Below are 26,161 nucleotides of genomic sequence, written 5' to 3'. Positions count from 1 at the left end.
TAGATTGATTTTGTTTGTTTATTTATACAAACTGCCAGATCATAATAAAATATTACAGCAATGCACACCAAATTAAGCACACAGACAAAAGTACAATACAAGTTCATTAGTTCAGCAGCTTATGATATCATTCTGAACCACCCTACTGCGTTAGGGCCGAGTGGCAAGAGTTTTGTACTGGCATTGGTCCTCCCCGAATGGTAGACCCCAGAAGATATTGCTGGGGAATTAAACATTACACTCATTGGCCTTTGACACACAGCATCTCACAGGGATCTTATCCCCTCCCCGTGCATCTCCATGAAACTGTGGGATCATCTGTAGCGTCTGAGTGCAGTCCAATCAATATGCCAATGATACCCAGTTCTCCCTTCCTTTTCCATCAAACCTGAGGCTATGGAAATTTAGCACTAGAGTTTCTCAAAACCGAGGCACCCATTTTAGCTGCCTCATTTACAGAACACATTAGAGTTCCTTTATAATCTTGGTGAGTGCAGGGCTGAGCTTGCCACGCCTTTGCAAGGTGGTCAAAGTTGTGTATGTTTCTTTAATTTTGTCCAGCACTCTGCAGTCTCCCTAGCTGCCACATGCTGCCATTCCCAGGCTTTTACGTGAAGTGTGGGAAGCCAAGCAGGATGATTACTAGGAGCCTGAGATTGGGGCACTTGGTGGTTTTGTTTTTAAGGGAAGTCGCTGGTTATAAAACAACAGCAACACTTATTTCATTAAAAATAAAAATACTTTCAGTTGGAAGTGGTCAAACTCACATTAGGCAGCCTCCCCAGCTTCCAGTGCTTCCAGGAAAGCCCAGCCAGGAATGTTATAAGGCTTTCAGTAAGCACAGGCACCTGGGAAGGCTGCAGGTTGCAGACTCCTGGAGAGTTGATTTGTAGAACAAACAGAAAGGACACTGTAAAGCTTTTAGCCATCACAAAAGTAAGGTAAGTGCACCACAAACCCCACACCCTGGACAAGGTGACTCTTGGGCTGATCCAGCAGGGCTCTTCTTAGGTTATTCTTGTTTGAGGCTAAGCTGATGGAGATGTGATATTTGGTCTTCTCCATGGTAGCTCCCAGGCTTTTGACCTCCAGGTGGGGTCCGTACTCCTTTCTTTACTTCATTCTTATGACAGAAGGAAGTAAAAAATTAAAAGCTATTTGGATGCAGCAAATCTGTCTGGCTGTTTAGAAGACATTACTGATATGTTACTGTTTTCAGCAGCAGTAATTGTCAGTTATATTTTACTGTACTGCTCAAATGGTGTACAGTCATACCTTGGTTCTCAAACATAATCCATTCCGGAAGTCCGTTTGACTTCCAAAAACTTTCGAAAACCAAGGCACAGCTTCCGATTGGCTGCAGGAGCTTCCTGCACTTAATTGGAAGCCACGTCGGATGTTCAGCTTCCAAAAAAGTTCACAAACTGGAACACTAACTTCCGGGTTTGTGGCGTCCGGGACCCAAAATATACAAGTACCAAGGCGTTCAAGAACCAAGGTACAACTGTATTTGTATTTTTGTGAGACACTTCATAGACCTTTCTGGACAAAAGATGGAATAAAAAATAAACTATAACATAACATCATGAAACACGACATAAGAGAACATAATGAAATGCTAAGACCACCATCCAGGGAACACAAGTTACTCCTTATCCAGGATGACGTTCTCCTTCTCATCTTTGATTCGAACCCGTCCTGAAGAATACTTGGTTTCCTGCTGGCCATTTGCATAGACAGTCTTGACAGTCCCATCAGGGTATTCCCTTCTCATAGACTGTGGCATATGGAACTGGATGGTTTTAACTCCACTTCTGTAAAGCAATAAAATAAAACAGTCCACTTCAGAGCATGCATACCTATGGGAACCCTGTTCATGCCAACAGACTTTACATTTTACACATAAGAACAAACCTAGCAAGTCAGCCCAGTTGCCCATCAAGCCTAGTATGCTGTCTCTGGGAATAGCTAGAGCTGGATGCTAGGGGCAGGGGGAAACACACAACAGCACAAGGCATGTGCTCTATAAACCTGGAGATCTAGAGCAATTTATAGTTTGGAGTAATGTGTCTTATTGTAATGAGGACCAGGGCAGACAACTGCTTGGCTTTATTGGTTCCTGGCAAAGGGGCCAATATGATTTTGCTGCCCAAAAATTTCCTTGTAATATGGCAGTGCAAATTCTGAGATCAAATATGTTAATATCCTTTGTACCTCAGCACGGACAATCAACACAAGGAATCAGGGCAGACAGACTAATGGATTCCACTGATAGGGCCCATTTGGGTTAGCACTGGCTCTATGTTCCCTGGCCCCATTGGGGGACATAGTTATGGGGGTACCAAATACAAATGTTTCTTTTTAAGATTATGACAAACATTCCCTGTTGCATTCAACCTCAACTTTGATTGTAATTCTCAAAAGACAAAGAAATGTATTACAGCACAATCTTGGACCACAAGTCATTGGATACACAAAGTGTATTCAGATTTTTTAAGCAATGAGGTCAGAGGGAAATGAATGCAGAAAACACAGAGGCAGTGTTGATTATGTAACTGACAGTTGTTATTCTCGTTTTTTAAAAAACCTTTGGTTCTGCTTGTATTTATGTAAATGGGAGGACAGAATCCTAGCAAAGCACAATCCCTTGCAACAATTTTGCCTTGCAGAGCTCTACAAAATTATCCAATGTGCTGAAATGGCACTTCTATTGAATAGTACCCCCTTTCCAGTTCCTGAGTACTTTATTACTTTATTACTTACTTTTCCACTTTCACAACTGTACCGTCTGGGAAAACAGTTTCTTCCACCATACCTCCATCATAGCGGCGTTTCACCGTTTGGTCTGGAAACACGATTTCTTCAGTACCGTCGGGGTGGTACTTTTCTGTGGAACAGGACATTGTTAAAAAGTCTCATTTGAAACATGTGTGAGCTTACCTTCCCAGTGTGGGTGCACCATGCCTGATAAGAAGAGTTTGGATTTGATATCCTGCTTTATCACTACCTGAAGGAGTCTCAAAGAGGCTAACATTCTCCTTTCCCTTCCTCCCCCACAACAAACACTCTGTGAGGTGAGTGGGGCTGAGAGACTTCAAGAAGTGTGACTAGCCCAAGGTCACCCAGGAGCTGCATGTGGAGGAGCGGAGACGCGAACCCGGTTCCCCAGATTACGAGACTACCGCTCTTAACCACTACACCACACTGGCTCTCACTGATACATTGACACACATGCATACACTGCATGTAATGACCTACACACAGATTGCATGTTATTTCTTATGTGGATGTGCCTCAAATGCAGATATCTGGCATGTCTGAAGCAACCTGAAATTTGCCACTCAGGATGCTTCACAATTCAGCAGGGATTTCTGCACAGGCCTGTTGGGTCCCACCTCAGTGTGCAAACTGAATTTCTGAACGACATGCAATATGCATTCATTTATTTATGATATATAAGTTCTGACATCATTTTAAAATTGATCACCCTTAAAGGCAAAAAAGATAGAAAATTTATTATCTGATATGCATACCTGTTTTGTAAACATTGCCTTTAAAATCAGTTTTAAATTAATAGTAAATTGACATTACCAATCTGATTATTAGGAAACTGCAGCACTTCCAATCCATTTGGGAAAACGGTTCTGGTTGTTTGTGTCTCTGCATAATAATAAATCTGCATAATAATAAATAAGGAAAACAATAGGAAAATGTATTGGAAAGTGTAGAATAACAATTGTCGATGCAAATTCACAAACAAATCAGAATGAATGTTCAGTAAACAGCTGACATCATCTAACCTCCCCACAAACATTCTGCAAATAAATCAAGATGAATGCTCAATAAACTGGTTGTGTGGAACAGATCATAGTTCCATGTCCAATGCTGATTTAATCTTCACTTTTGCCCCTCCCTCTCATCTCTGGTGAGTCGTCTAGCTTTGTATTGCTTAAAGTATACGCATTAACACCTTCAAAGGTTTGTTGACTTATTTTGAGGTGGAAAACTGCTCAGGAAGGCGGAGACAGAATATGGGTGCCACCACAGTGACTTTGTTACTGCTTTTAAACAAACTGTTAAGCATTCTCAGAAGCCAGGAGGGTGGAACTGCTGTACAGGATTTCCAGAAGAAAGAGATTCAGTGGCGTGAACAACTCTTCCCAAGACTGGCAGAAGTGAAATAAATTATGCAAAGTTAGGATTTGCAAAGTAAGCATTTGCATAATTTATACATCACAGAATTCAACCATTGAGTTGCTCTGGCACAGATTTCTTTCAGCACAACAAATGTGGAGACTTGCTAACTTGCTTATAAAGGATTGTTTAAGCTCAGGTCAGAGGTCAGCTAAATATTTATTTCCCCTTCTTGGAAATTAAGACAATTAGAACTGAGGTCCATCTTTGTAATCACAGTTTAATGTCCTCCTTCAAAGCAAAATAAAATAAATATACACACCACTCTCTGATCTGGCAAGATCTTCTTAATATCTCCATTGTAAAAAGTAACAACAGTTGTTCTTTTATCTGCGCTAATCTCCATTTTTGTCCCGTTCGGATATTTAGTAATCCTGCGCCCATCAGTAAACAGTTGTTTCACCTTTAAAACAAAGAGCAGATGTGCAGGGTTGGTGTGTATTCACATTCTCTTTCTTCCCTCTCTTCCCCCCACAACCCACCCCTCTGTAGTTAAACTGGAATACTTGAATTGAAGAAGACTCTGAATCATCTAAATGAATCTCTGTGCTTTATTATATTAGATATTTAAACTTCTGTGACGTTTAATAAACTTCAGCCCAGAACACCAATTTTAACATGTTTCACCAGGTTAATTCAGAAGGGCAGAGCTGCATCAGAGGTAAGCGAGCAGACCAGGGGTCATCCAGTGTTCCACCTGAATGCTCCGAAACCCTCAAGGGCCTGTGTGCCAGCATTTGAAAGAAAGCTAAAAGAAGCCAATTGATTTCTTTTGTCCAGAGCGAACTTTCCCCCTCTACCTATTCCCAAGTGGGAAAGTTCACAATGGGAGTCAGAAAAGAATAGCAGGCAGCAGAGACAGTTCCCATCCAAGATGAAACAGTCCTCTCTTCTTTCCTCTTGATTCTGTGTAAAATGAAAACACGCTGCCAGCACCACTCATGATTCCTGGGGGTGGGGGGTGGGGGAAGAGGCTGACAGTGGCCCTGTGTTGGCAGTGGCTTCACTGGGAGAAATATGAGAGGCCCATCTTCCGGGGAGGCCTTTTCACAAGGATTTGAGAAGGGGTGTTAGCCTATGCAAGCAGCCCTGGTCAAATTCCCATGGCACCACCCATAAACTGCACCTGTCTTAAACTAGTTTAATACAGTGGTACCTCGGGTTACAGACACTTCAGGTTACAGACTCCGCTAGCTCAGAAATAGTACCTCGGGTTAAGAACTTTGCTTCAGGATGAGAACAGAAATTGTGTGGTTGCGGCACAGAGGCGGCGGGAGGCCCCATTAGCTAAAGTGGTATCTCAGGTTAAGAACAGTTTCAGATTAAGAACGGACCTCCAGAACTAATTAAGTTCTTAACCTGAGGTACCACTGTAGTCATTCCCTACTCACAGTGAAATCTGAAAACTACTTTGTGTCAAGAATATGGGATCTCAAACAGAGAATTTGTAGGGGGGGTGGGTTGGAGGAAACAGTTAAGTTTGTGGTGTAGCTATGCCCTAAGACCATAATTCCACAGAAGATGGAGCAAACTTGTATTCTGCTGCTGCAGAGGGTAGGACCTGAACCAATGGCTGCTAAATAGAATAAAGGAGATTCTGACTAAACTTTAGGAAGAACTTTCTGATGGTAAGAGCTGTTCAACAGTGGAACAGAGTCCCTCATGAGGACTCTCCTTCATGGATGGTTTTTAAACAGTGGTTGGTTGGTCGTCTGTCAGGGATTCTTTAGATATGATTCCTGAAATGCAGGGGTTGGACTAGATGACCCTCAGTGTCCTTTCCAACTCTATGATTCCATCTAAGGTGGCCACTGTTCTTGTCATGTTTGAGTTTCGCTTCTGCTTCCCCCACAACATTGCTCTCCTGTTCTGCTTCGTTCCTGTATGGCTCTTTGCACATATGCAAATAAGCATGTGCAAATATCAGCACAAGCACAAGGTTGAGTTCACCAGCAGTTTACGTGTCATTTGAAGTGAGAGGCTGGAATGTCTCTACTCGCAAACAGGCACTCTGGCTCCTTCCTGTACAGTGGTACCTCGGGTTACAGACGCTTCAGGTTACAGACTCTGCTAACCCAAAAATAGTACCTCTGGTTAAGAACTCTGCTTCAGGATAAGAACAGAAATCGCAGTGGCAGCAGCAGTGGGAGGCCCCATTAGCTAAAGTGGTACCTCAGGTTAAGAACAGTTTCAGGTTAAGAACGGACCTCCAGAACGAATTAAGTTCTTAACCCGAGGTACCACTGCACTGTTATAAATGGGGAATGCAAAGCAAGGACACTGGGGAAGTTGTTAGAATTTTGTTCTGTTGTTTTTGGGGGTTTTTTTGGGAGGGGGGACAAGGATCAAAAGAAAAGGTGAGTTGTCCCGAAAGTGTCCTAGGCCTTTCAGAAGAAGTGCCAAAAACAGCCACCTGGTTTCTTTAGAAAGCTTCAGGTTATGGGAGACACACGCCTGCCATTCACTTAGGCTGATTTGAGATCTATGACCGGCACAAATGGCATTAAAAATTCTATCCGGCAACTCAGCATAATCTGCATTCCCCCGGAGACCTCCAGTGCTGCAGAGGGTGCTCCAAATTGTGCTTTAATGAATTACCGTATGGCAGAGACATATGCTTGCAGCACTTTTATTTCCATGTAACGTGACCCCCATCGCATGCATGCCAGCTCTGCAGGAAGTTAGCTTCATTTCATGCAAAGAGCTCCTGGGAAATCAGCCAAGACCCCTCGCTGAGCAGATGGGGAACGCAGCCCTGGTGATGCATGTGCCACACGGAACCAGCTGCCTTGCACTCCAACACAACCTCCAGTTAAGACTGTGTACAAAAGGAAGCTTCCCTGGGTGGTTAGCAGGTGAAAGGCATATTAAATCAATGGAGCCAACTGTGTGGAGAGGCATTTGGAGCAAGGAAGGGTTTATGCACACACATCAAAAAGCAGTTCAACACTACATTGGCACCAATGTAGATTTGCCTTGGGGGTAGGGTTTGCAAGTCAGCTTCAAACCCTGGTTGCAGATACTAGCCGAAGGAGTTCTCAACAATATCAAATCTGCTTAATGTCAGTGATTGAGGACAAGAGAGGAGAGGATGGGAAGAATGGGATCCTATAGTCCACTCCCGATCTCTTAACCATGGTTAAGAGATCCCTCCACCAGTCCAGTGAGAGAACATACACTGCCTTCCAAATTCGCTGTCCATTTTGTAATTCTGTAAAGCATCTGCCAACATAAAGGTGCAGAAATCTGGGGCACAAGGTTGGAAGAATATTCAGATGCCCTCCCCAGTGGCATGGGGCCATCCCACAAAGAAGCAGCTCCCATCATTGTACAAAATGAAGCTAAGTGTGAGGATATGAAGGCCAGAAGACCCTTGTACAGTGGTACCTCGGGTTACATACGCTTCAGGTTACAGACTCCACTAACCCAGAAATAGTACCTCGGGTTAAGAACTTTGCTTCAGGATGAGAACAAAAATTGTGTGGCGGTGGCGCGGCAGCAGCAGGAGGCCCCATTAGCTAAAGTGGTGCTTCAGGTTAAGAACAGTTTCAGGTTAAGAACGGACCTCCGGAACGAATTAAGTTCTTAACCCGAGGTACCACTGTAACTGAATGAATTGCTCTGTATTTCACAGGTTCATTGTATTACTGCTTGGACATGAATGTGGCTTTGACTTGTTTTACATTTTCACATACACTGGGTTTAGTTCCATGGTTGCTCTGATGTTCTGTGTTAATTAAGTTGCTCATGGTGATTCACTTTGGTCTTCCTTTTGGAAGGAAAAGTGCAACAGAAGCAATAAATGACGTTTTCAAATATTATGCTACCTCTGTAGTAGCAGCATGTGGGGTGGGGTGGAGCCACCCTCCTAACACTGGAGTCACTGCTGCCTACGTGAATTCAGGGCTGTGCAGGTACACCAGTGCAATTTCTGGATTGGCAGCAGGGGTCCTGGCAGTGCACCACATAGCCCCCACCTTGCTTCTGCCCTGCCCCAGCCCTGTCCAGGTAAGTCGCAGTGCTACCAATGTGGGGAAAGTTGCTCTAGGGCCATGCTCCAGGGCCACACACCCCACTACTTCTGTCACTTAATATTTCTACCGCTTTTATACTTAGCTAATATTTCTTACCTTTCCATCGGGGTACTCTATTATTTCTTTCACTTCCCCATCCTCCTTTATTTCAGTATATAGTGATGCTCTTCTGGACAGTATTGATTTGAGAGGAGAAGCCTATCAACAATCAAACATGATTTTTAATTGCATGCATTTTTCTGCACAGAGTGGCATGATCTATAAAATCCCACATAAGAGGGGGAGTGGCACAGTATTTTATTTAAGAAGAGGATGTTAGGGATCCCCCCCATATATATCATTTCCAACTGTGATCCCCAAGCTAGCTAATTAAAACAAATAATGAAAAACAATATAAAAACCATAAAACAACACATAGATAAACCTGGTGTAAGTCTAACAGAGCTATCGCCGGCCAACAGAATCGAATGTCATCTTAGCACTTGGTTGCATGACAGAACAAAAAAGAAACACTACTGATACAGAAACATAGACATACAAAGAGAAATTCAGACACCCAGAAGACCAAACCTTATTTTTAGTCTCCACAAAAATAGGAAGATTTTCCACAGGTGTATTCCTGCCATTTGAGGCAATGCTGTTTTTCCTGGAGGTAGACATAGAAACCACTTGCTCAGAAGATTTATTGGATCTCTGAACCCTTTTATGGCTAGGATTCTCTTTCACCTGTAAAAATTGTTACCTGTCAGTAATCATCTGAAACCACTTAAGCCATATGTTTAAAGGAATCTGTTATATTTAATGCCATATGGTTTAACTGGTCAATGAAAGAACCCTCTTTTCCCCACCCCTTTTCCCCAGAGCAGCGGTGTAGCGTAGGTTACCAGAACCTGGGGTGGTGTGGAGGGCATGGGTGGGTGGGAGGGAAATGGGCAGGGTGGGCATGCACATTCAACTGCCTAAGGGCGTTTGTGTCACCTAGGAGATCGCAGCCACAGAGATAAGAAAAGAAGAGTTGTTCCTTTGTCTGGCGAGGTCACTTCTTGGTTCGTATGGAGAAGCCATTTTTAATCAGAGCCCAGTGACAGAAACAACTGGGGCAACTGCCCCTGTGCCCCATCCCAAGCTACGCCACTGCCCCAGAGACTCTTATCAGAGTAGGTTTTTAGGCCTGCTGTAAAATATGCTCAAGGCTTATACATAAACATACCTGTATTCCCACATTACTCAAGGATGTGGTGCTTAAACTGTCATTGCTTTGACTATTTAAAAATGCTGTGTCTTCTGAACTACCTGAAGTGGAAGAGAACGTGCCTAGAGGGATTAAAATATTTACATATTAAACACTGTCAACAGCCACATATGAAAGCACCGATATTTCAAGTCCTGTATTCGGACTCCAAAGCATTGATACTGACGTTGTTCTTGGCCAGCAAAAGGGACATGTTTGAACAACACAGATTCATAGAATTGGAAGGGACCACAAGAGGGTCATCTAGTCCAACCCCCTGCAGTTCAGGAATCTTTTGCCCACCATGGGGCTTGAACCCATAACCCTGAGATTAAGAGTCTCATGCTCTACCAACTGAGCTGTCCCAATAGGAACTAGGCAGTACGCAACCATTTGAACATACTTTACCTTTCACATGCAGAGCTGGGCTGGTAAGTACGCTTGGTTCCAATTCAGACACAGGTGTCTTCCTTCCATAACTGTGCTGCTGACTGTGAGCCAACTGAGGCAAAGCCTATACAATGAAGAGGAAGCCTTTAAATGAAGGCACACAGTGCTCCTACGCACTTGAAGTGATTGAACAGGCAGGCTTTCCTCACTGTAGTGATGTGGAGCTGAGCCAAAAGCATCAGGAAATGCCATGGCTCTTGGAGAAAAAGGTATTGTGTGGTTTATAAAGACACCAGCTTGAAGATACGTTCCAAAAGGTTTAGATTTGGATGTCACTGGGCCACACGTTGTAGATCTTGTGAAGATTTATTTATTTAGAGCATTTGAACCCTTCAGCCAAAGAGGCTCCCAAAGTCCTTTGGCAGAACAAATTCACTGGAAAAGGAGACAGGCTTAGCCAAGATTAGAATAAATGCATTCAAATAATGCCTAACTAATTTATCTTTTATGTAAATGGGTCGACTATAGGTTTATATATATGTAGCAGGCTAGTTTAATTATATGCCAATAAAGAAAAAACCTTTTGTAAGAGGAAGAGGCAGTAGGCAATAATCTTCATAGCACCCTGCTTTGCAATTTGCAGGGTGTTTCCAGAAATAATAATAACAAATCAACGCTGCCAGTCTCTGTAGACAACGCTAAAGTAGATGGACCAATGGTCTAACTCAGGACAAGGCAGCTTGTACTCAGACATTCCTGGATTGTTAATATCAGCAACTGTTGTGACATGGTTACTGTGTAATCTGTTGCACTGCATTTCATGCTATTTTAAAACTTTATTTATTGTATACACCGCTCAGAGGTTTCTTTTTTAACATAAGCATTTTTATAAATTTCCTAAATAAATTCAAAGAATGTGCATTACTTTCTGTAGTCCAAACGGTGTTTGATGAGGGGTCCTCTGGCTTATTGGTGTCACACTTCTGTTATGAACTGCTTTACACGGGCTCTTCACTCTTTGCTCTCTTGCTGCAGATTTCAGTGACTCAGACCTTTGCAGAACCCTCCTTGTTGCCTAGAAGAGATTAAATGCTTTTTTAAAATCATTGCATGGTGTTGGCCTTTGCTGTCTTATTTGTGAGCATGCCACTAGGAATACTTAAAAACTGAAGATTTAACATGTTTCCCCAGTATTTAATAATACCAATAATCGTTAACATTTCCATAATACTTTCAAATGTGCTTCATTATCTGGATGTAATTTTTACAGCAATTAGGGATGCTCAAGGAATTCTCCATTGATGGACTAATCTGATTTATTGAAGCATGACTGCATCCTGTTTATGTTTTATAGATATAATTTTATTGCAGATGTTATATTGTTATGTTCATTACAACACACCAGCTGTACACTGACTGTATGTATGCTAGAAGCAGTATAAGGCTATATGGGGACTGGGGAAGGATCAATATATCTTACCTGTGAATCTCTAGGGGCCAATTCATCTGGCAGTACTATTTTCCTTCCCATAAGCTTATCGTCAGGGCTCTTGTGGCTATTTTGCGACAGTTTCTCTACCAGGGTTCCTTCAGGTGGTGTCCCTCTCAAAACAGCTGCTGAGACCTGAAAAAGAAATTATAATGTAGTAGCAGTTAAGAATGTCTCATGTGCCCAGTAGGTTCAGCAGCCATTCTCTATACACAGAGCCGGCACACCCATGAGGCAAAGTGAGGCAACAGCCTCAGGCGGCAAGAGCCACAGGGGCAGCAGATGTGTCCTTCAAGGAATGCATTTAGGTGCCAAAATGTTCTGGGCCAGACTTGTCTATATGTCTAATTTAAAGAGCAGACAAAATTAAGGCTTCTTGCAGGCCAGCCACATTCTTCCTGGAAAAAGGACGGCAACTCTCACGAGACTGCTCCTCCCTGTAGTTTCCTACTCAAAACAGATGTGCTAGTTGAGGATGGACTCCAACTCTAGCCTGTCGCTTCTCAGAGGACCCATTGCCTACCTGTGAGAAGATCTGCTAGTGGGGAAAGGAAGAGGGAAGGTGTCAGCTTTTCCCCATCCATTCGGGAAGAGTTCTGAAGCCTGCTCTAGAATAAGAAGCAACATCCAAGGAGCCGTAATCCTTTCCCCATCAGTGGATCTTTTAAAAATGAGCATGGCTACATCAAAACAGCCACAGCCCATTCCCAACAAAGCAAGCCAAGAAGCCAAACACAAACAGGAGGTCTGCCTATCCTACCGGCGTTTCTCTTTTTCTGCCAATCAAATCCACAGCTCCATGTTTCCTTTCGCTTTCCATCTTCTGATGCTCAGAGACCCTGAGCTCGTCTTGAAATTCCAGGTTCTGTTTGGTCAGTGCTTCGACCTGACTTCTCAGCTCGCCATGGGCAGCGTGCCAATGGGTCTCATTCCTTCTGAACTCCTCCTGCAGCCCTGCTATTTGCTGCTTTAACATCTGTCATTAGGAAAACAGGGTTGTTGATTTTTCCAGGGAAAGGTGTGTTGCCATTTCTGTGTTGCAACATGGCTGAGTGACATCAGGCCCTCTCCTTATTTCACTAAACCCCACACGAGTACTACTGCTAGGAAGCTAACCTACATGTGGTTAATACCCAATTGCACCACTGTGGGCAATTGTCAGCCAAGGCTGGGTCTTCTGACTCAACTCAAGCAGGGTTTCTGGGAGGAGAGCCACGTTCACTTTAGGGACAGGAATAGATCACAGAAGGCACAATGAGGGTAATCTTGTCCAACCCCCTGCAATGCAGGAATCTTGAACCCCCAACCCTAAGAGTCTCATGTTCTACTGAGCTAGCCCAACAGGTAATATGAAACTGTTCTGTTGCATATGATTAGCTGCATTCTGAATTTAAGCTCCTGAAAGTGCAGCTGAGGGAGAATAAGTCTATTCTCATGTAATTTGGGGGTATGGTGGAGATGTGTGCCAAAGCGAGGAAGGGTGTAAGCACCATTTGTAACCTAAGGACTTGGGAGGTAAATCTTGAAAGGACCAAGTCCAGGGTAGTGATAAAACAGGTTCATGTACAAGAGGAACTGACAAGCCTGGAAACAGAAATGTAGGGACTGGCAGTGGTCTGAAAGAGACTGCTCCTGAATGCTAAAGGGCTTCTTTCCCTGTGTAGGAAGTAGAGATGAAAAGAGTTGATGAAGGACAAGACAAAGAGCAAGACAGAGAGAGAGGAAGTCACTAGTCAACTTAACAGCAATAGGAAAATCTCCATAGGTACAAGAACAAGTCCTCCTTTCCCCTGCCCTTGCAAGTAAACTCCCCCGTTAAATTGCAATGCAGCCCTCACCATTGTTCCAGCTCGAGTGAGAGGAAGTATTCTGATACACCAAACTAAAGGAGGCCAGGCCTACGGACAGCTGCGCTCAATGCTCATTTAAAAGAGGAAATTAGATTCAACTATGGGGAGGTAGCTCAGTGGTAGAGCATCTCCTTTGTGTACAAAACAGAACAGGTTCACTTCCTGGCATTTGCAGGTAGGGCTTGGGGGAAGCCACTGACAGTGTAGACAATACTGCACTTAATTTTGAGGTTTCTATGATGCAAAAAGCATCATTGTGCAATATACAACTTACTTGTATTTCCCCTGATTCTCCTTTACCTACTGTCGTATGCTTCTCAAATTCTGCCTTTTCTTTCTGCAATTTCAGGGCTTCCTCAGTCTTGCACTGTTCCAGGGAATGCAACTTCTGCGACCTCTTGGCCTCAAATTGATTTATTTGTCTTCTGTTGAAAAAGAAACCAAGGGGTGATGTAAAATACCAGGGTATCTCATGTACATGAACTCAAGGGTTTGTTTTCACAGATCTGAGACTTGGGCATTTTTAAAAAATAGGGGGAATGTGCTTAATACTACCTGTATTAAAATCAGGTATGTCATAGTATTGAAGAAATCTATCTGTACTGGACCACAAGGCTGGAATGGAGTGCAGTTACACTCATGTCCTTCTCAAATTTTGTGGTGTCTTCCAAAAAAGCTTAATAACTTTGTGGGTGTCAGGATTTTTTGAAATCTGGCAAGCCTAGTTTAGTAGAACTTGGAACTTTTGCACTATTCTATGACATTTTGGTTGGCTTACGAAAGGTCTTTCCCTAATTTGGCTTGATAACGCCATCTGTGAACTCAGTTGTAGGCTGATTTAAATTAGTGTACAGGTGACACTGAAGCAACTTATAATTTCAATCTTTTCTTTATGTCTTTATTGTTTGTACAAGGACATTTTGTTGCATGAAGAAGCTTCTAAGAATAGACGGCAAAGTTTGGAAATCTAAATAGCAACGCTTTAAAGGAAGATAATGATGTTGTTCTTTGCCTCAGACACAAAGGGATCGCACAAGAGCTACCCAGGGGAAGGATGGAATATGAATTCCTATAGGAAAATAACCACAAACAATTTCCTTACCTAAGAAAGTCCATGGCTTTTGCTTGTTCTTCTTTCATCTGAGCTAGGAGAGAAGTTTCTCTCTGATGCACCTGAACTTCCGGTTCACATTCTAACTTATCAGTGTGCCTTTTCTGAACTTGCTCTACAAAGAGATTTATGTTAACATGTGTTAAAGCACAAAGAGTCAAGTCTGTGTAACCATTTTGGTTGAATTTGATAATGGAGGTGTCTTTAACAAAGCTTTTCTACTGCACCATTTATCTGAGCTTGCTGAATGCAAGCTGAATTTTCTGGATATTAAACAAAAATCACTTGTCATTTTAAAATGTCTTACCTGGGGTAGCTCTTTTATCATCTACATTTGCTTTGCTTTTGAAAGAAGGGAAAAGGTTGGCCACAAGATCACTTGTCAAGGAAGGAGGTTGCAAATTGTACTCTGCACTGTAATTGCTGGCAACACCGTTGCTCTGTGTTTTAGACTTCCTTCCTCCTCTTCTAGTTTTTGAGGGGTGGCAGGAAGATCTTCTAAGGGGGGAGAGAGTCTTCAGGCTGCCATCATCAACACTAGATTCATTGCTGCTGCTGCTACTGCTACTTGTGATAAGAGTGGCCTCTTGTTGACCTGCTGGTTCCTGGACACCAAATTTACTGGCAGGCAATTTTCCATGGTTTTTCAATGAGTAATCATCAGCTCCACTGGGTTCATCAGTGGCATAGTCAGCATCGGAAAGATCCATGTTCTTGCCAATGTTAGCTGGTCTATGGTTACTAGGCCTTATTGCGTACTGAGAGCAATGAGATTTAGGTTCATCTTCACTATCAGTAGATGTGCAGAGTGAATCACTAGAGAGGGGTTTTCCTTCCCATGCATTAGCAGCACCTGCATTGCTGTTCTTTTGGAAATTAGCCATTGTGGTGACACATTTTCTATCTGATTTAGGTGTAACTTTTATTATTTGATCATTGACTTTCTTAAACCCAGGGTTGACTTCCACTTGGCCCTCTGGGCTTTTCCCCTCAGCAATACAATGCTCATTTTCACATTGTCTAATCTGAGTCACACTTTGAGCAACCTGAAGTCCAGAGCTCTGCTCCTCTTGATTGTCTTGGTTGCTTTCTAAGTTATGAAGCTCAGGGACATCTGGTGAAGCATCAATGGACATTCCTACCACCTGTGATACACTGTCTTCTATGTTCTCCATAAGCCACATTGGAACCTTAAAATCCAGGGATCTCTTGTCAACCCTAACCAAATGATCCTGAGACCCAAGACTTGAGGTTTCATTTTTTTTAGTCACCTTTGCTTTAATGTCAATTATTTGTTCATGACATTCCTGTGAACATTTGGACCTGTCAAACTGAGGTGGTACACCAGATACTTCTCCATTTACTATCCCTTTGCTATCACAACCACCAGATTCGCTGCTGTCTTTTATTTCATCTGACCTTCGCTCGCAATTATGAAGCTGGCCTTTTACATCCCCCTTGAAGGTGATACAATGTGTGTTTTCATCATCCATGATCAGCACGGTGGGGCTAGTGACCTGCCTTTTCAGTTGTGGGTGTTTCCCCAATAGTTCTTCTGCATCCCATTGAGAAGGCCATGAGAAATTATTTTGACAATCAAAGCTAATGCGTCTAGGAAATCTGGCTGGTTCCTTGCCAACACTGTTTCTCTTTTTTTCAAGCCTTGCAGTCCCTTCCCCGCGTTTCAGAAATGAATTCTGAGCAGTGACTTTAGCCTCACGGGAGTTCTGTAAGGAAGGCAGTGACATTAAAATGTGGTGAGATATCTCATCAATTCTAATAAATAATGAATCCCATTAAAAACAAGCAATCTCAAAGAGCTTGGGTGTGAATTTCCAAAGTTTCTGAAGAGAAGAATTCTGGCTCCAAAGACAATGGTTAGCCTCCTCTTGATTTTATTGGGGATTTATCATAGGCTGCAGCGTTAGGGGTCCTCCACCTCAAGATGTATGCCAGGCCACTGCCGGCAACCTGGTGTTCTCCTGACCTCATGGCCAGCTCGCTTGATGCCTGTCCCAAGGAATGACTCTGACACACACAGAGAGACACCTGCTGATCCTATGTGTCTCAAACCTTACATCTACACACCAGAGTGTATAATCCGAAGCCCTGCAAACATAGGAGCTTCCAATTTTCTTCTATGGGCCCAAAGGTGTTGTTTATATATGAGAAGTCCTCAATAAAGAATGCCAGGCATGTTCCTGCTCACAGAAGAGAGCAATGAAACCCCTGTTCAAAGAATGAATCATGCCAAATGGGTTTCAAAATCATGCAGAACCATAGGGTTTTAGCAGCATAACAAACATTATATTAACACAACTTATGCTCTCGTACCTGTTGCTGCTTCTCTGCTTGTTGAGAATCGACTTTAAGTTGCTCCTCAACAAATTCCTCAAATGTCTTCCGCCTCTCTCCAATTCCAGGTCTGATTGGTCTAGGGAAATAATAAAGCAGATTTTAACATAAATATTCTGCAGCCATTTTCCATGATGACGAATGGCGGCTGAGGCGTGTTACGCTGCTTCAAACTTGGAAGGGGAAATGGCAGAATATTAATAAGAGAAGGGGCAATGGATATCCTACCATTGCGTTCCCCCCCCCCCAAGAGGTTCAGAATTTCCTCACTGTGTCAAGTCTAATTAGCTCACATTTATCAACACCCTCATGGGGAAAGGGCCACAGCACAGCAGTAAAACATCTGCTTTACATGCAGAAGGAGAACCTGCCAAAAATCATAGAAAGCCACTGCTACTCTCTGTAGACCATACTAAGCTAGATGGACCAAGAGTCTGAAGAAGCATACGGCAGCTGTCTATGTCCATGGACTGATTTTATGCTAGTTTCTTAATTTTAAGCTTGAAATAATGCTGTTCATGTAAAAATGCTTCCCTCTCTAGACAGTATTGAATATGGATGTTGTAAAGATTATCAAGGGATCCCTCCTATATGAGGGGTGAGGAACCTATGGTCCGTGGGCTGGTTCTCACCCAGTACTGAATTTCATCTGGACTGCTTTTAAAGTGTGGGTCTTTAAAGGTTTAGAGAGCTTTGAAAGTGCAAACCAGATTGGGGGACAGCTGGGCCAATCTGGACATTCAAACCTCTCCCTTCTCAGGTGGGAAAGTACAGATCAGCACCAGTTGTCTGCTGATGTGATACAGTGGTACCTCAGGTTACAGAAGCTTCAGGTTGCAGACTCTGCTAACCCAGAAATAGTACCTTGGGTTAAGAACTTTGCTTCAGGATGAGAACAGAAATCGCGTGGTGGCAGCAGCGGGAGGCCCCATTAGCTAAAGTGGTACCTCAGGTTAAGAACAGTTTCAGGTAAAGAACAGACCTCCAGAAGGAATTAAGTTCTTAACCCAAGATACCACTGTACATGCTTTCAGTGGTGGAAACCTGGACTGGGTCAGCAATCAGCCACTCAATACACATTTTCAAAACTCTCTTCAGGAACTTTTTACTTTTGTGTGGCCCCTGATTGACTCCTCGCCCCTCCACCCCATGGAACTTTGGCTCCTGAGAGAGAAGTTTCCCCATCCCTATCCTATACAAAAAGGGGATAAATAAAATGTGCTCCTTTCCCCACTTAACATTTGCACCAAACCTTCCACCAGTTCTAAATGTTTTAACGGTTTTAGAATTGTTTAATGTTTTAAGAGTTTTATAATATTAGATTTTTCCCTCACCTGTCATCTACGTTCCGTGTCTTCATGTTCATTCTTAATCCAAAGGGGGAAAGAGAAGCATTTTCCTCTAACTGTTGCTCCCCTCTTTGTTCTGTAACAGGTGGCGAAGTTTCAAGCCAAGGTTCTCCACCTGGCAGACTTGCTTCTAAATATCAGGAAAGAACGAAAAGAATAAAGGCTTTTACTACATTAATTAGGTCTCTTGAACAGGGGAGGGGAGAAGGAGGGGAAACTGGTAACAATGTCCCAGGGAACCTTTTCATGTATTAAAGGTGGAAACATACCCCCCCAAAATATTTGTTTCTCTAAATAAACTGAGTCTGAATCTGGATAAGATGCAGATTGTTTGGGGGAGTGGCTCCTGGATCTAGCATTGTCATTTGAGGCCCAGGTAGCTTCAGTGGCAGAGTGCTGACTCCCCTCCACAAACACACACAAAAAAGGCAGAACTCGCATTTAAGGGATGTAAGAAAGCATCAGTTTCCATTCCAACCCAGGTTCGTCGCATGCAGCACTGTTTCCACTGCACTGCAGGTTAGCTTCCGGCAAAAGCTACACTAGTTGTGTACTGTGCATTGTGGCAGAATGTCATGTCATGTCATGATTACATGATGTTATACCATACCATTCATTTCAGTGCAAAGGAAACACAATGGAAATGGGGAGGGGGGTCATTAATTACACTTCATATGTAGACAAAAATAACAGTGAATACCTATGGTAGACACTGGATAGATTTCTGTCCACAAATAAATGAACACCAGCCATTTCTGCTCTTGTTAGGCTACTCCACCAACCCTACTCCCAACTGTGGGACGCGGGTGGCTCTGTGGTCTAAACCACTGAGCCTCTTGGGCTTGCCAATCGGAAGGTTGGCGGTTTGAAACCCAGCAACGGAGTGAGTTCCTGTTGATCTGTCCCATCTCCCGCCAACCTAGCAGTTCAAAAGCACAACAGTGCAAGTAGAAAAATAGGTACTGCTGTGGCAAGAAGGTAAACGGTGATACCGTGCGCTCTTGTTTCCGTCGTGGTGTTCCGTTGCACTGGAAACTGTTTAGTCATGCTGGCCACATGACCCAGGAAGCTGTCTGTGGACAAGCAATGGCTCCCTCGGCCTGAAAGCGAGATGAGCGCTGCAACCCCTTAGTCACCTTTGAATGGACTTAACCATCCAGGGGTCCTTTATTTTTACCTTTTACTCCCAACTAGGGCTGGTGGACAATTTTGGTTCACTCTGTAATTTGGAGGGAACCTCTCTGGTCCACATTGGTTCATGCTCAAATTAGAACTTAGACACATAGATTCAATTGCATGTCTACAAACCTTTCCAAGTCTGATTCACTCCAACATATGTTTTATGGGCTTGTGTGTGTGTGTGTGTGTGTGTGTGTGAGAGAGAGAGAGAGAGAGAGAGAGAGAGAGAGAATGGGAATATAAAAACAAAAAATCATTCATTCTGTGTTTCTTTCTTCTGTTTAAACCATTGCTAGGTGCTTGCAGCTTTACTTTGGTTATTTTACTTTAGCTCATCACCTTTTTCGTGAGTTTCAGGGTGCTCCCTTGAAACTTCTAAGAAGTTGCTGTTTGCTGAGGTTTCTGTGGCAAGTTGCTGGAAAGTAGGCTTTATTATTAAGGGACTGGTTTGTGAGCTTCCATTATTCTGAGCTTGCAAAGAATTCTCCGAAGGGAACTGGACAGGGAATAAAGCAGCTGGGACTCCTGGAAGGGATGGGATCATAGCAAGAAGGTGAGAGGGAATACCAGCAGAAGCTGAAAAGCCTGGATAAAGAAACAAAGCAAGGAGCAAAAATTAGTGTCCTTGATGTCTATTTCCCACTTATCCAGAAAGTATCTACTAAACTGACTCCACACTAAAAACAAATGATTTATCTACCTCAGTGCCAAACTAGTTGCCCAACCTTTCTGGAGGCTATTGATTGTTTGCTTCTGAATGCACATATGGTAAAACTACAGTATAGGCAACTCCAGATGAGATCTTAAAATCTGTATGTAGTTTATTGATATTATCACAAATGGGTTGCCAACATCAGCTTTTTCTTCAACTTTTGATAAACTCTAGGTGCTTCCAGATGGGGGCTGAATTTTCAAATAGGTCACTGATATATCTCAAACAGGCTGTTGACTAGAGGCTATTTCTACTTACTGGATTTTCCCTGGAAATGATAAACCCAGAATAAAAGGGTATGGCGAGTAAATGACAAGCTAGAATTTTGATGCCAATGATGTGTGGGTACTACCAAAAAAAATGCATCCATGAGGGGACCTATCATCCTACAATAAACACCTGTCTAGACGCTCCCTATTTCATATATATCTATCATTTATCAACAGAAAATTATGTTTTGTTTGTGACATTTTAATAGGCACTAGAATTGTTTTTGTGGAGAAAGCCAAGCATCATTAGAATGTCCCGCTTACCCAATCCTCCTGAAATCCCCTGTAATTTCTTGCATCCACCCTGCTCTTTTGAAATGTGTTTAAAAAACCAGAACCTTGGGTCAAGATGACCCAAAGAGCTGTCGTTATTTTTATAGCCTCCTCAAATTATGCTGGAAGATATAACACACTGATGAAAAAGGCAGGAATCTGGCATTCCTTGTAGTACCTGAATTAAAGAACGAAATTATTTTCTGCTGTTCAGCTACTAGCTGTTGAAGGTGCTCCATCTGGTGCATTATGAGCTGTTCCTGCTGCCCTGGACTCTGAAAGAAGAAAATAAAAGGAAAAATTGTCTAATTTACCCCTTAAAAGCAGTAGGACAAGGATGGGGAACCTGTGGCCCTCCAGACTGTTGGGCTCCAACTCCCATCTGCCCCAGCACGGCCAATGGTTAGGGATTATGGGAGTTGTAGGTCAACAACCAATGGAGGTCCACAGCTTCCTCATCTCTACAACTGGGCTTAAATTAGTCATGGACCTACAATCCTATGCACATCTGAGAGTAAATCGCACTGAGTACAGTGGGACTTGCTTCCAAGTATTTATAGTCAAGGAATATATGGTCAGGACAGATAAAAGAAAGTATTTCTTCACACAGCACATAGTTAAAACTACAGGATTCACTCCCACAGTGATGGCCACCAATTTGGAGAATTAAATAAATTCAAGGAGGATGCAGCTATAAGACTCTCTCAAGGCAAATCTTAAAAAATGTAATATAAACACTGACAATTGGGAAACACTGGCCTGCAAGCGTTCCAGTTAGAGAACAGCTTTTACCATGGACTTTGAAGATGCTTAAACTCAGGACGAAAAGGAGAAATGTACTAAGAGGAAGGCACGTTTGGCAAACCCTCACCGTGATCAACTCCCGTCTGGAAACCTACTTCCCCGTTGTGGAACGACATGTGGATCCAGAAATGGCCTCCACAGTCACTTACAGACTCACTGCTAAGACTGTGTTCATGGAAGACAATCTTACTCAGCTGCGAGTGATCACCAAAGAAGGAGTTCTAGTTTCACTGTTGGGAGGCAGTATGCCTCTGAATATCAGATACTGGGAATCACAAGGGGGGAGAATGAAGTTTCATTCAGGTAAAAGGTAAAGGTACCCCTGCCCGTACGGGCCAGTCGTGTCCGACTCTAGGGTTGTGCGCCCATCTCACTTCAGAGGCCAGGCGCCAGCGCTGTCCGGAGACACTTCCGGGTCACGTGGCCGGCGTGACGAAGCTGCTCTGGCAAGCCAGCACCAGCGCAGCACACAGAAACGTCGTTTACCTTCCCGCTATAAAGCGGTACCTATTTATCTACTTGCACTTAGGGGTGCTTTCGAACTGCTAGGTGGGCAGGAGCTGGGACCGAAAGACGGGAGCTCACCCTGCCGCAGGGATTCGAACCGCCGACCATGCGATCAGCAAGTCCTAGGCACTGAGGTTTTACCCACAGCGCCACCCGCGTCCCTCGTGCCACCCGCATCCCTCTACATTCAGGTAAGGCTAGCCTATTTCCCATAGGCATCTCATTGGCCACTGTGGGAACAGGATCCTGGACCCAACAGGCTTGCGGCCTGATACAGTAGGGCTCTTTGTTGTTAAATGCAGATTATATCTTTAAGGGAGTGTGGCATTTGCCCATTCATTTAGGAAATGTTTGAACAGGTGGGAAAGATAGGGTTAAAAATATAGACCAATAGGAAAGCCGGAGGCGGAGCCTCCCTGTGTATAAAAAGGCTTAGTCCCAGGTTTGAGTTAGTTGTTGTTGTTGTGAGCTGTTGGTGGGTAGTTGGTTGGTTTTAGTGGGTTGGCTGGTTGGGAAAGGCAGTTGGAGAAGCAGTTGGTAGGCAGCTGGTAATAGAGAGACAGTTAGGGCAGTGGGTTCTTGAGTGAGGGGAGGTAGAAGAGATAGAGAGAGAAAAATAAGACTAAGAAAGTAAAGAGTAACAACGTTTGGAATGCCGTAAGTTTGTTTGTGACTGAAATAAAATACACTCTTCTCTATTAATTGAGAACCTGACTGAGGCTGAAGTGATTTTACTGGGGAGGACCTGGTTGGTGGCAGCAGATTAGTGGTATACGGGTCAATAGTCCGTGAGACGACCGGGGGCTCCGTACGAATGCCGTAAGTTTGTTTGTGACTGAAATAAAATACACTCTTCTCTATTAATTGAGAACCTGACTGAGGCTGAAGTGATTTTACTGGGGAGGACCTGGTTGGTGGCAGCAGATTAGTGGTATACGGGTCAATAGTCCGTGAGACGACCGGGGGCTCCGTACGAATGCCACAAGGAGGAATAAACAACTACCTCTCACATTATCCTTAATCATTAGCCATTACTGGGTGGGGCTGATGGTAGTTGAAGTCCAGGTAATCCATTTATTTAGCATTCATCATAATTTGCCTGCGCAAAACTTACATGGTTGTTAGAATATGTCCTTATATAGGGCATTCATTCTGATATGTTTACAGGGCAGTTGGACAGCAACAAACTTTCATCCTCATTTGCTTGTGGGGTGTTTACATGCTGCCTCATTAATCATTCAATCATCTCACATTTTTCAGTCCATCTCCCCATCACTTTTTTAACTACAAAATGTCCATTTTAAAATTATTTTTAAAAGTGGGTTTGTTGTACTAGAACAACAGGGTGCTTTAATACACTTTAACTGTGGAAAACCTAAAGTTCCAGGGTGCGCTTAAATTCCTCCTGTAAAATAGTGACAGTCTGGAAACACCTTTTGTTTTGAATAGACACTAGTGCAGTATTCAGTAGGGTGTACAGAATTAGAGGGTTTGGATTGTAATAATGTTAACTTTGTTTAAATGGAACGCAACCTCACCTGTTTCCCGTTTTGACAGCATATTGCATCTTGAGTTATCAGAGGAGGAGGAGAAGTAGCAGCGGCGGCAGCATTTGGGATTCCCAGGGTTTCACTGTTTTTACCAGCAGGGACTATTCCTGCCTGAGTTGGTGGTAATAAGTGAGGAAAAAGAATAGAGCTGGCTGTGTAACTGAATGGCTTGGCATCCTGAAAGATTTGAAGGTGGCCTAGGTCACCAGGTAGGCCAACGTCTCTTTCCAGTGTGCTGGACGTATTCAAGGATGTAAACTGTGCAGGAAAGGGGTTGTTTGTGCTGCTTACCCAACCCAGACTTAAGGAAGATCCCGTTGTTTCATCAGTTGTGCTATGACATGATGCTTGGGCTGGCAAATCTTTTACAACCTGCTGAGATAAACAGTCTTTCCTCTTGAAAATATCTGATTCCATTTTCCACCTTTTGAAACCCTTCTTATGGAACTGTGAATGTAGCTGAAAATGAGTAAAGTTTGTGGAAACTAATCCTAATGTCCTTCATTTTGATTTAACAGAATAGGCGTTTTTTGCACTGAAGGGTAAAGTTCTTTTTTTCAATAAAACCTGGAAAAAATGTGCAGTAGTCAGGTTTTAAGTAGTAAACATTAAGTAAGCTGTTGCTGTTATTATTTATTCTAAATGCCACCTTTCCTCCAAAGAGCTCAAGGCAAAATAGATAATTCTCTCCTTCCTCCCCTCTCCATATTATCATTTTCTCAAAAGCACTGGGGTCTTCTTGTTGATAGAATGATGGGCTCACACTAAGGCAGATCTTAGTTTGTTCTACCTGTCCCTCTTTATTGAACTTTCTATAGAACTTAGCATGTTTTAGTGACGAAGAGTTTGGGGTGGAAATGTGAGGATGAGAAGGGATTAGAGAGAACCCACAAATATCAGTTGTATCCAGATGCCAGTATTTCTCTCTTAGCCCCTACCAATACTGTATGCTTAGCCACACAAATACAAAAGGTTTTATACAGAATCCCTCAGTAGCTGCCTTGGTAAAAACTAATCATGTTGCTAGGGGCCTTTATACAGGCTCTGTGCCGCTACACTTGCCTCATATGGATTGAACCCTTCCTCACATTTACACACTTGGTAGTTTTGGTCAAGGGCACAGACACTCTCCGTCATTGGCCAGCCACTACATAATGATGGAAGTCAAAAGTGGACACACCATCACCCTGGCCATGGCTGAAAGAACCTCCACTTGGAAGAACAACAGAGAATACTTTAACAATTAAAGACTAACACAATGATAATGGCATAATAAGCTTTGAAAGACTAGAGTTGGTCAACAACCTCTCTGATTTTGCTGCAATGGATTAACCTGGAAGCCATCTAATGAGGCCTCTTGTCCAATCCTCTGGCCTGTTTCAAAATATCCTACTGCATTAAAAGCAGCCCTGCATGGGGCTTGTCCTATCTTTTGTAAACAAAACAAAACAAAACAACCCAAAAACTAAGATTTCACAGCTGCTCTGAGCAATTTCAGTCCAGAACTATATAGGAATTCAGCATAAGTTTTCTTAAGGTTTAACTAACGTCATTTCTGAAGACTTTTTTCTTATTATAGTTTTTTGTGACACACTTTAAAAAATACAGTAAGTGCAAGAATAGTCAATGTTATAACAGCAGCCATTTGCACGTTTGAGAGGTTTAAGATGAAATACTGAAAATCAGATTACGAAACTGCAAAAGGCACCTGCTTAATGCAATCCTATGCACCTCCATGGGAACACCGTGAAATTTACTCCTGAGTGAAGCTGGCTCTTAGGTACTATTTGGTACAAGGTTCATGCATTAAACATTGTCCAAGCATGAAACATAACGACTGAGACTAGTGGGAATTGCTCCCAGGTAACTGTGAGCAGGATTGTAGCCTTGGGATAGCAAAGAACTTGAACCATACACTTCAGTCACGCAGCCATCAGAAATGCTGTAATAGCATTAAAACGCCACGAGGCTCTTCCAAATTGTGTGCTATGTATCCCACGCAAAATGTGCCATGGAGCCAGTGTGGTTCTAGACTAGGGCCAGGACATCCCAGGGTCCAGTCCCCACTCAGCCACGAAGCTCCCTGGGTACGCTTGGTCCACTCACTGTCTCACAGCCGAACCTACCTCACAGGGTTGTTGTGAGGATAAAATGAAGAAGCAAGAACACCACCTTGAGCAACTCTGCGGGAAGGTGGGCTGGGTTTGTGACAGAGGAAAGAGTCCACCACCGGCGCTCATCCAGACGCGTCTTCTCCACTCTCAGTCGCTGCTGTGTCTGCATAGGAAGCCTCCCGAGGCTTGAAGGAAAAGACCTAATCCTTCGAGGAGCGACAGCAAGGCGTCGAGGGCTGCCGTCGTAGCTACAGCAACCGTAAACAGGAAGGGCTGAAGCCTCGGCTCGCCAAAGGGGCGGAGAGGGGCGGTAGCGCGGGGAACCCCGCTTTATTACCCCCCGTCGGAAGAGAGCTGCTGTGCTCCTCGCCTCGCCAAGACAGCCCTGGTGGGAAGCTTCTCCGAGGGGCGCGGAGGGGATTGCAGAGAAAACAGCAGATCCCGGACGTGCACAACCGGCAGGTTCTTCCCCCTCGTAGGCTCAGCCTCTCAAGCCTCCCAAGCAGCGTCCCTAGGCCCCACCACGTGGCTCCGGGATCGGCAAGCAGCACTGGAGAAGGAAGCGTTGCCACCGCCCCGTCCCGGCCGAGACCCGCTGAGGGGGCAGACCCCACGCATCCCTCGACGTCCCCGCGGGAGGATCGTGGCGGGATGGGAGGCGAGAGGGGGGCGCGCGTAAGGCCAGCTCCCTGCAGGATTTCGCGCGCTTCCCGTGGTTTCATAACTGGAAGCCCAGCTCAGCTACATAGA

The 26,161-nt window shown here is 43.7% G+C and overlaps 1 protein-coding gene across 3 annotated transcripts; it reads right to left on the bottom strand.

Annotated features, from left to right (window-relative positions):
• LOC128410745 (centromere protein J-like) lies at positions 1 to 25,955 on the bottom strand. Of its 3 annotated transcripts, XM_053382390.1 has the most exons (20): positions 25,424 to 25,955; positions 23,286 to 23,864; positions 20,615 to 20,711; positions 19,522 to 19,767; positions 17,989 to 18,133; positions 16,634 to 16,733; positions 14,607 to 16,026; positions 14,291 to 14,414; positions 13,463 to 13,613; positions 12,099 to 12,314; positions 11,330 to 11,473; positions 10,775 to 10,924; positions 9,868 to 9,973; positions 9,439 to 9,542; positions 8,799 to 8,954; positions 8,325 to 8,426; positions 4,457 to 4,597; positions 3,592 to 3,676; positions 2,764 to 2,887; positions 1 to 1,814 (listed from the first exon to the last, which is right to left on the bottom strand). In XM_053382390.1, the coding sequence occupies exons 2-20, from the start codon at positions 23,712 to 23,714 to the stop codon at positions 1,646 to 1,648; spliced, it is 4,209 nt and encodes a 1,402-aa protein (XP_053238365.1). In that variant the 5' UTR covers positions 23,715 to 23,864; positions 25,424 to 25,955; the 3' UTR covers positions 1 to 1,645. The 3 variants fall into 3 exon arrangements, with proteins under 3 accessions (XP_053238365.1, XP_053238367.1, XP_053238366.1); XM_053382392.1 differs by lacking the exons at positions 23,286 to 23,864; positions 25,424 to 25,955 and adding an exon at positions 21,308 to 21,509; XM_053382391.1 differs by lacking the exons at positions 23,286 to 23,864; positions 25,424 to 25,955 and adding an exon at positions 21,229 to 21,306.
• Positions 25,956 to 26,161: the final 206 nt, after the last annotated feature.

The sequence above is a fragment of the Podarcis raffonei genome, chromosome 3 (genome assembly GCF_027172205.1).
Source record: "Podarcis raffonei isolate rPodRaf1 chromosome 3, rPodRaf1.pri, whole genome shotgun sequence".
Lineage (NCBI taxonomy): Eukaryota > Metazoa > Chordata > Lepidosauria > Squamata > Lacertidae > Podarcis > Podarcis raffonei.
This window is presented reverse-complemented; position numbering and strand designations above follow the sequence as displayed.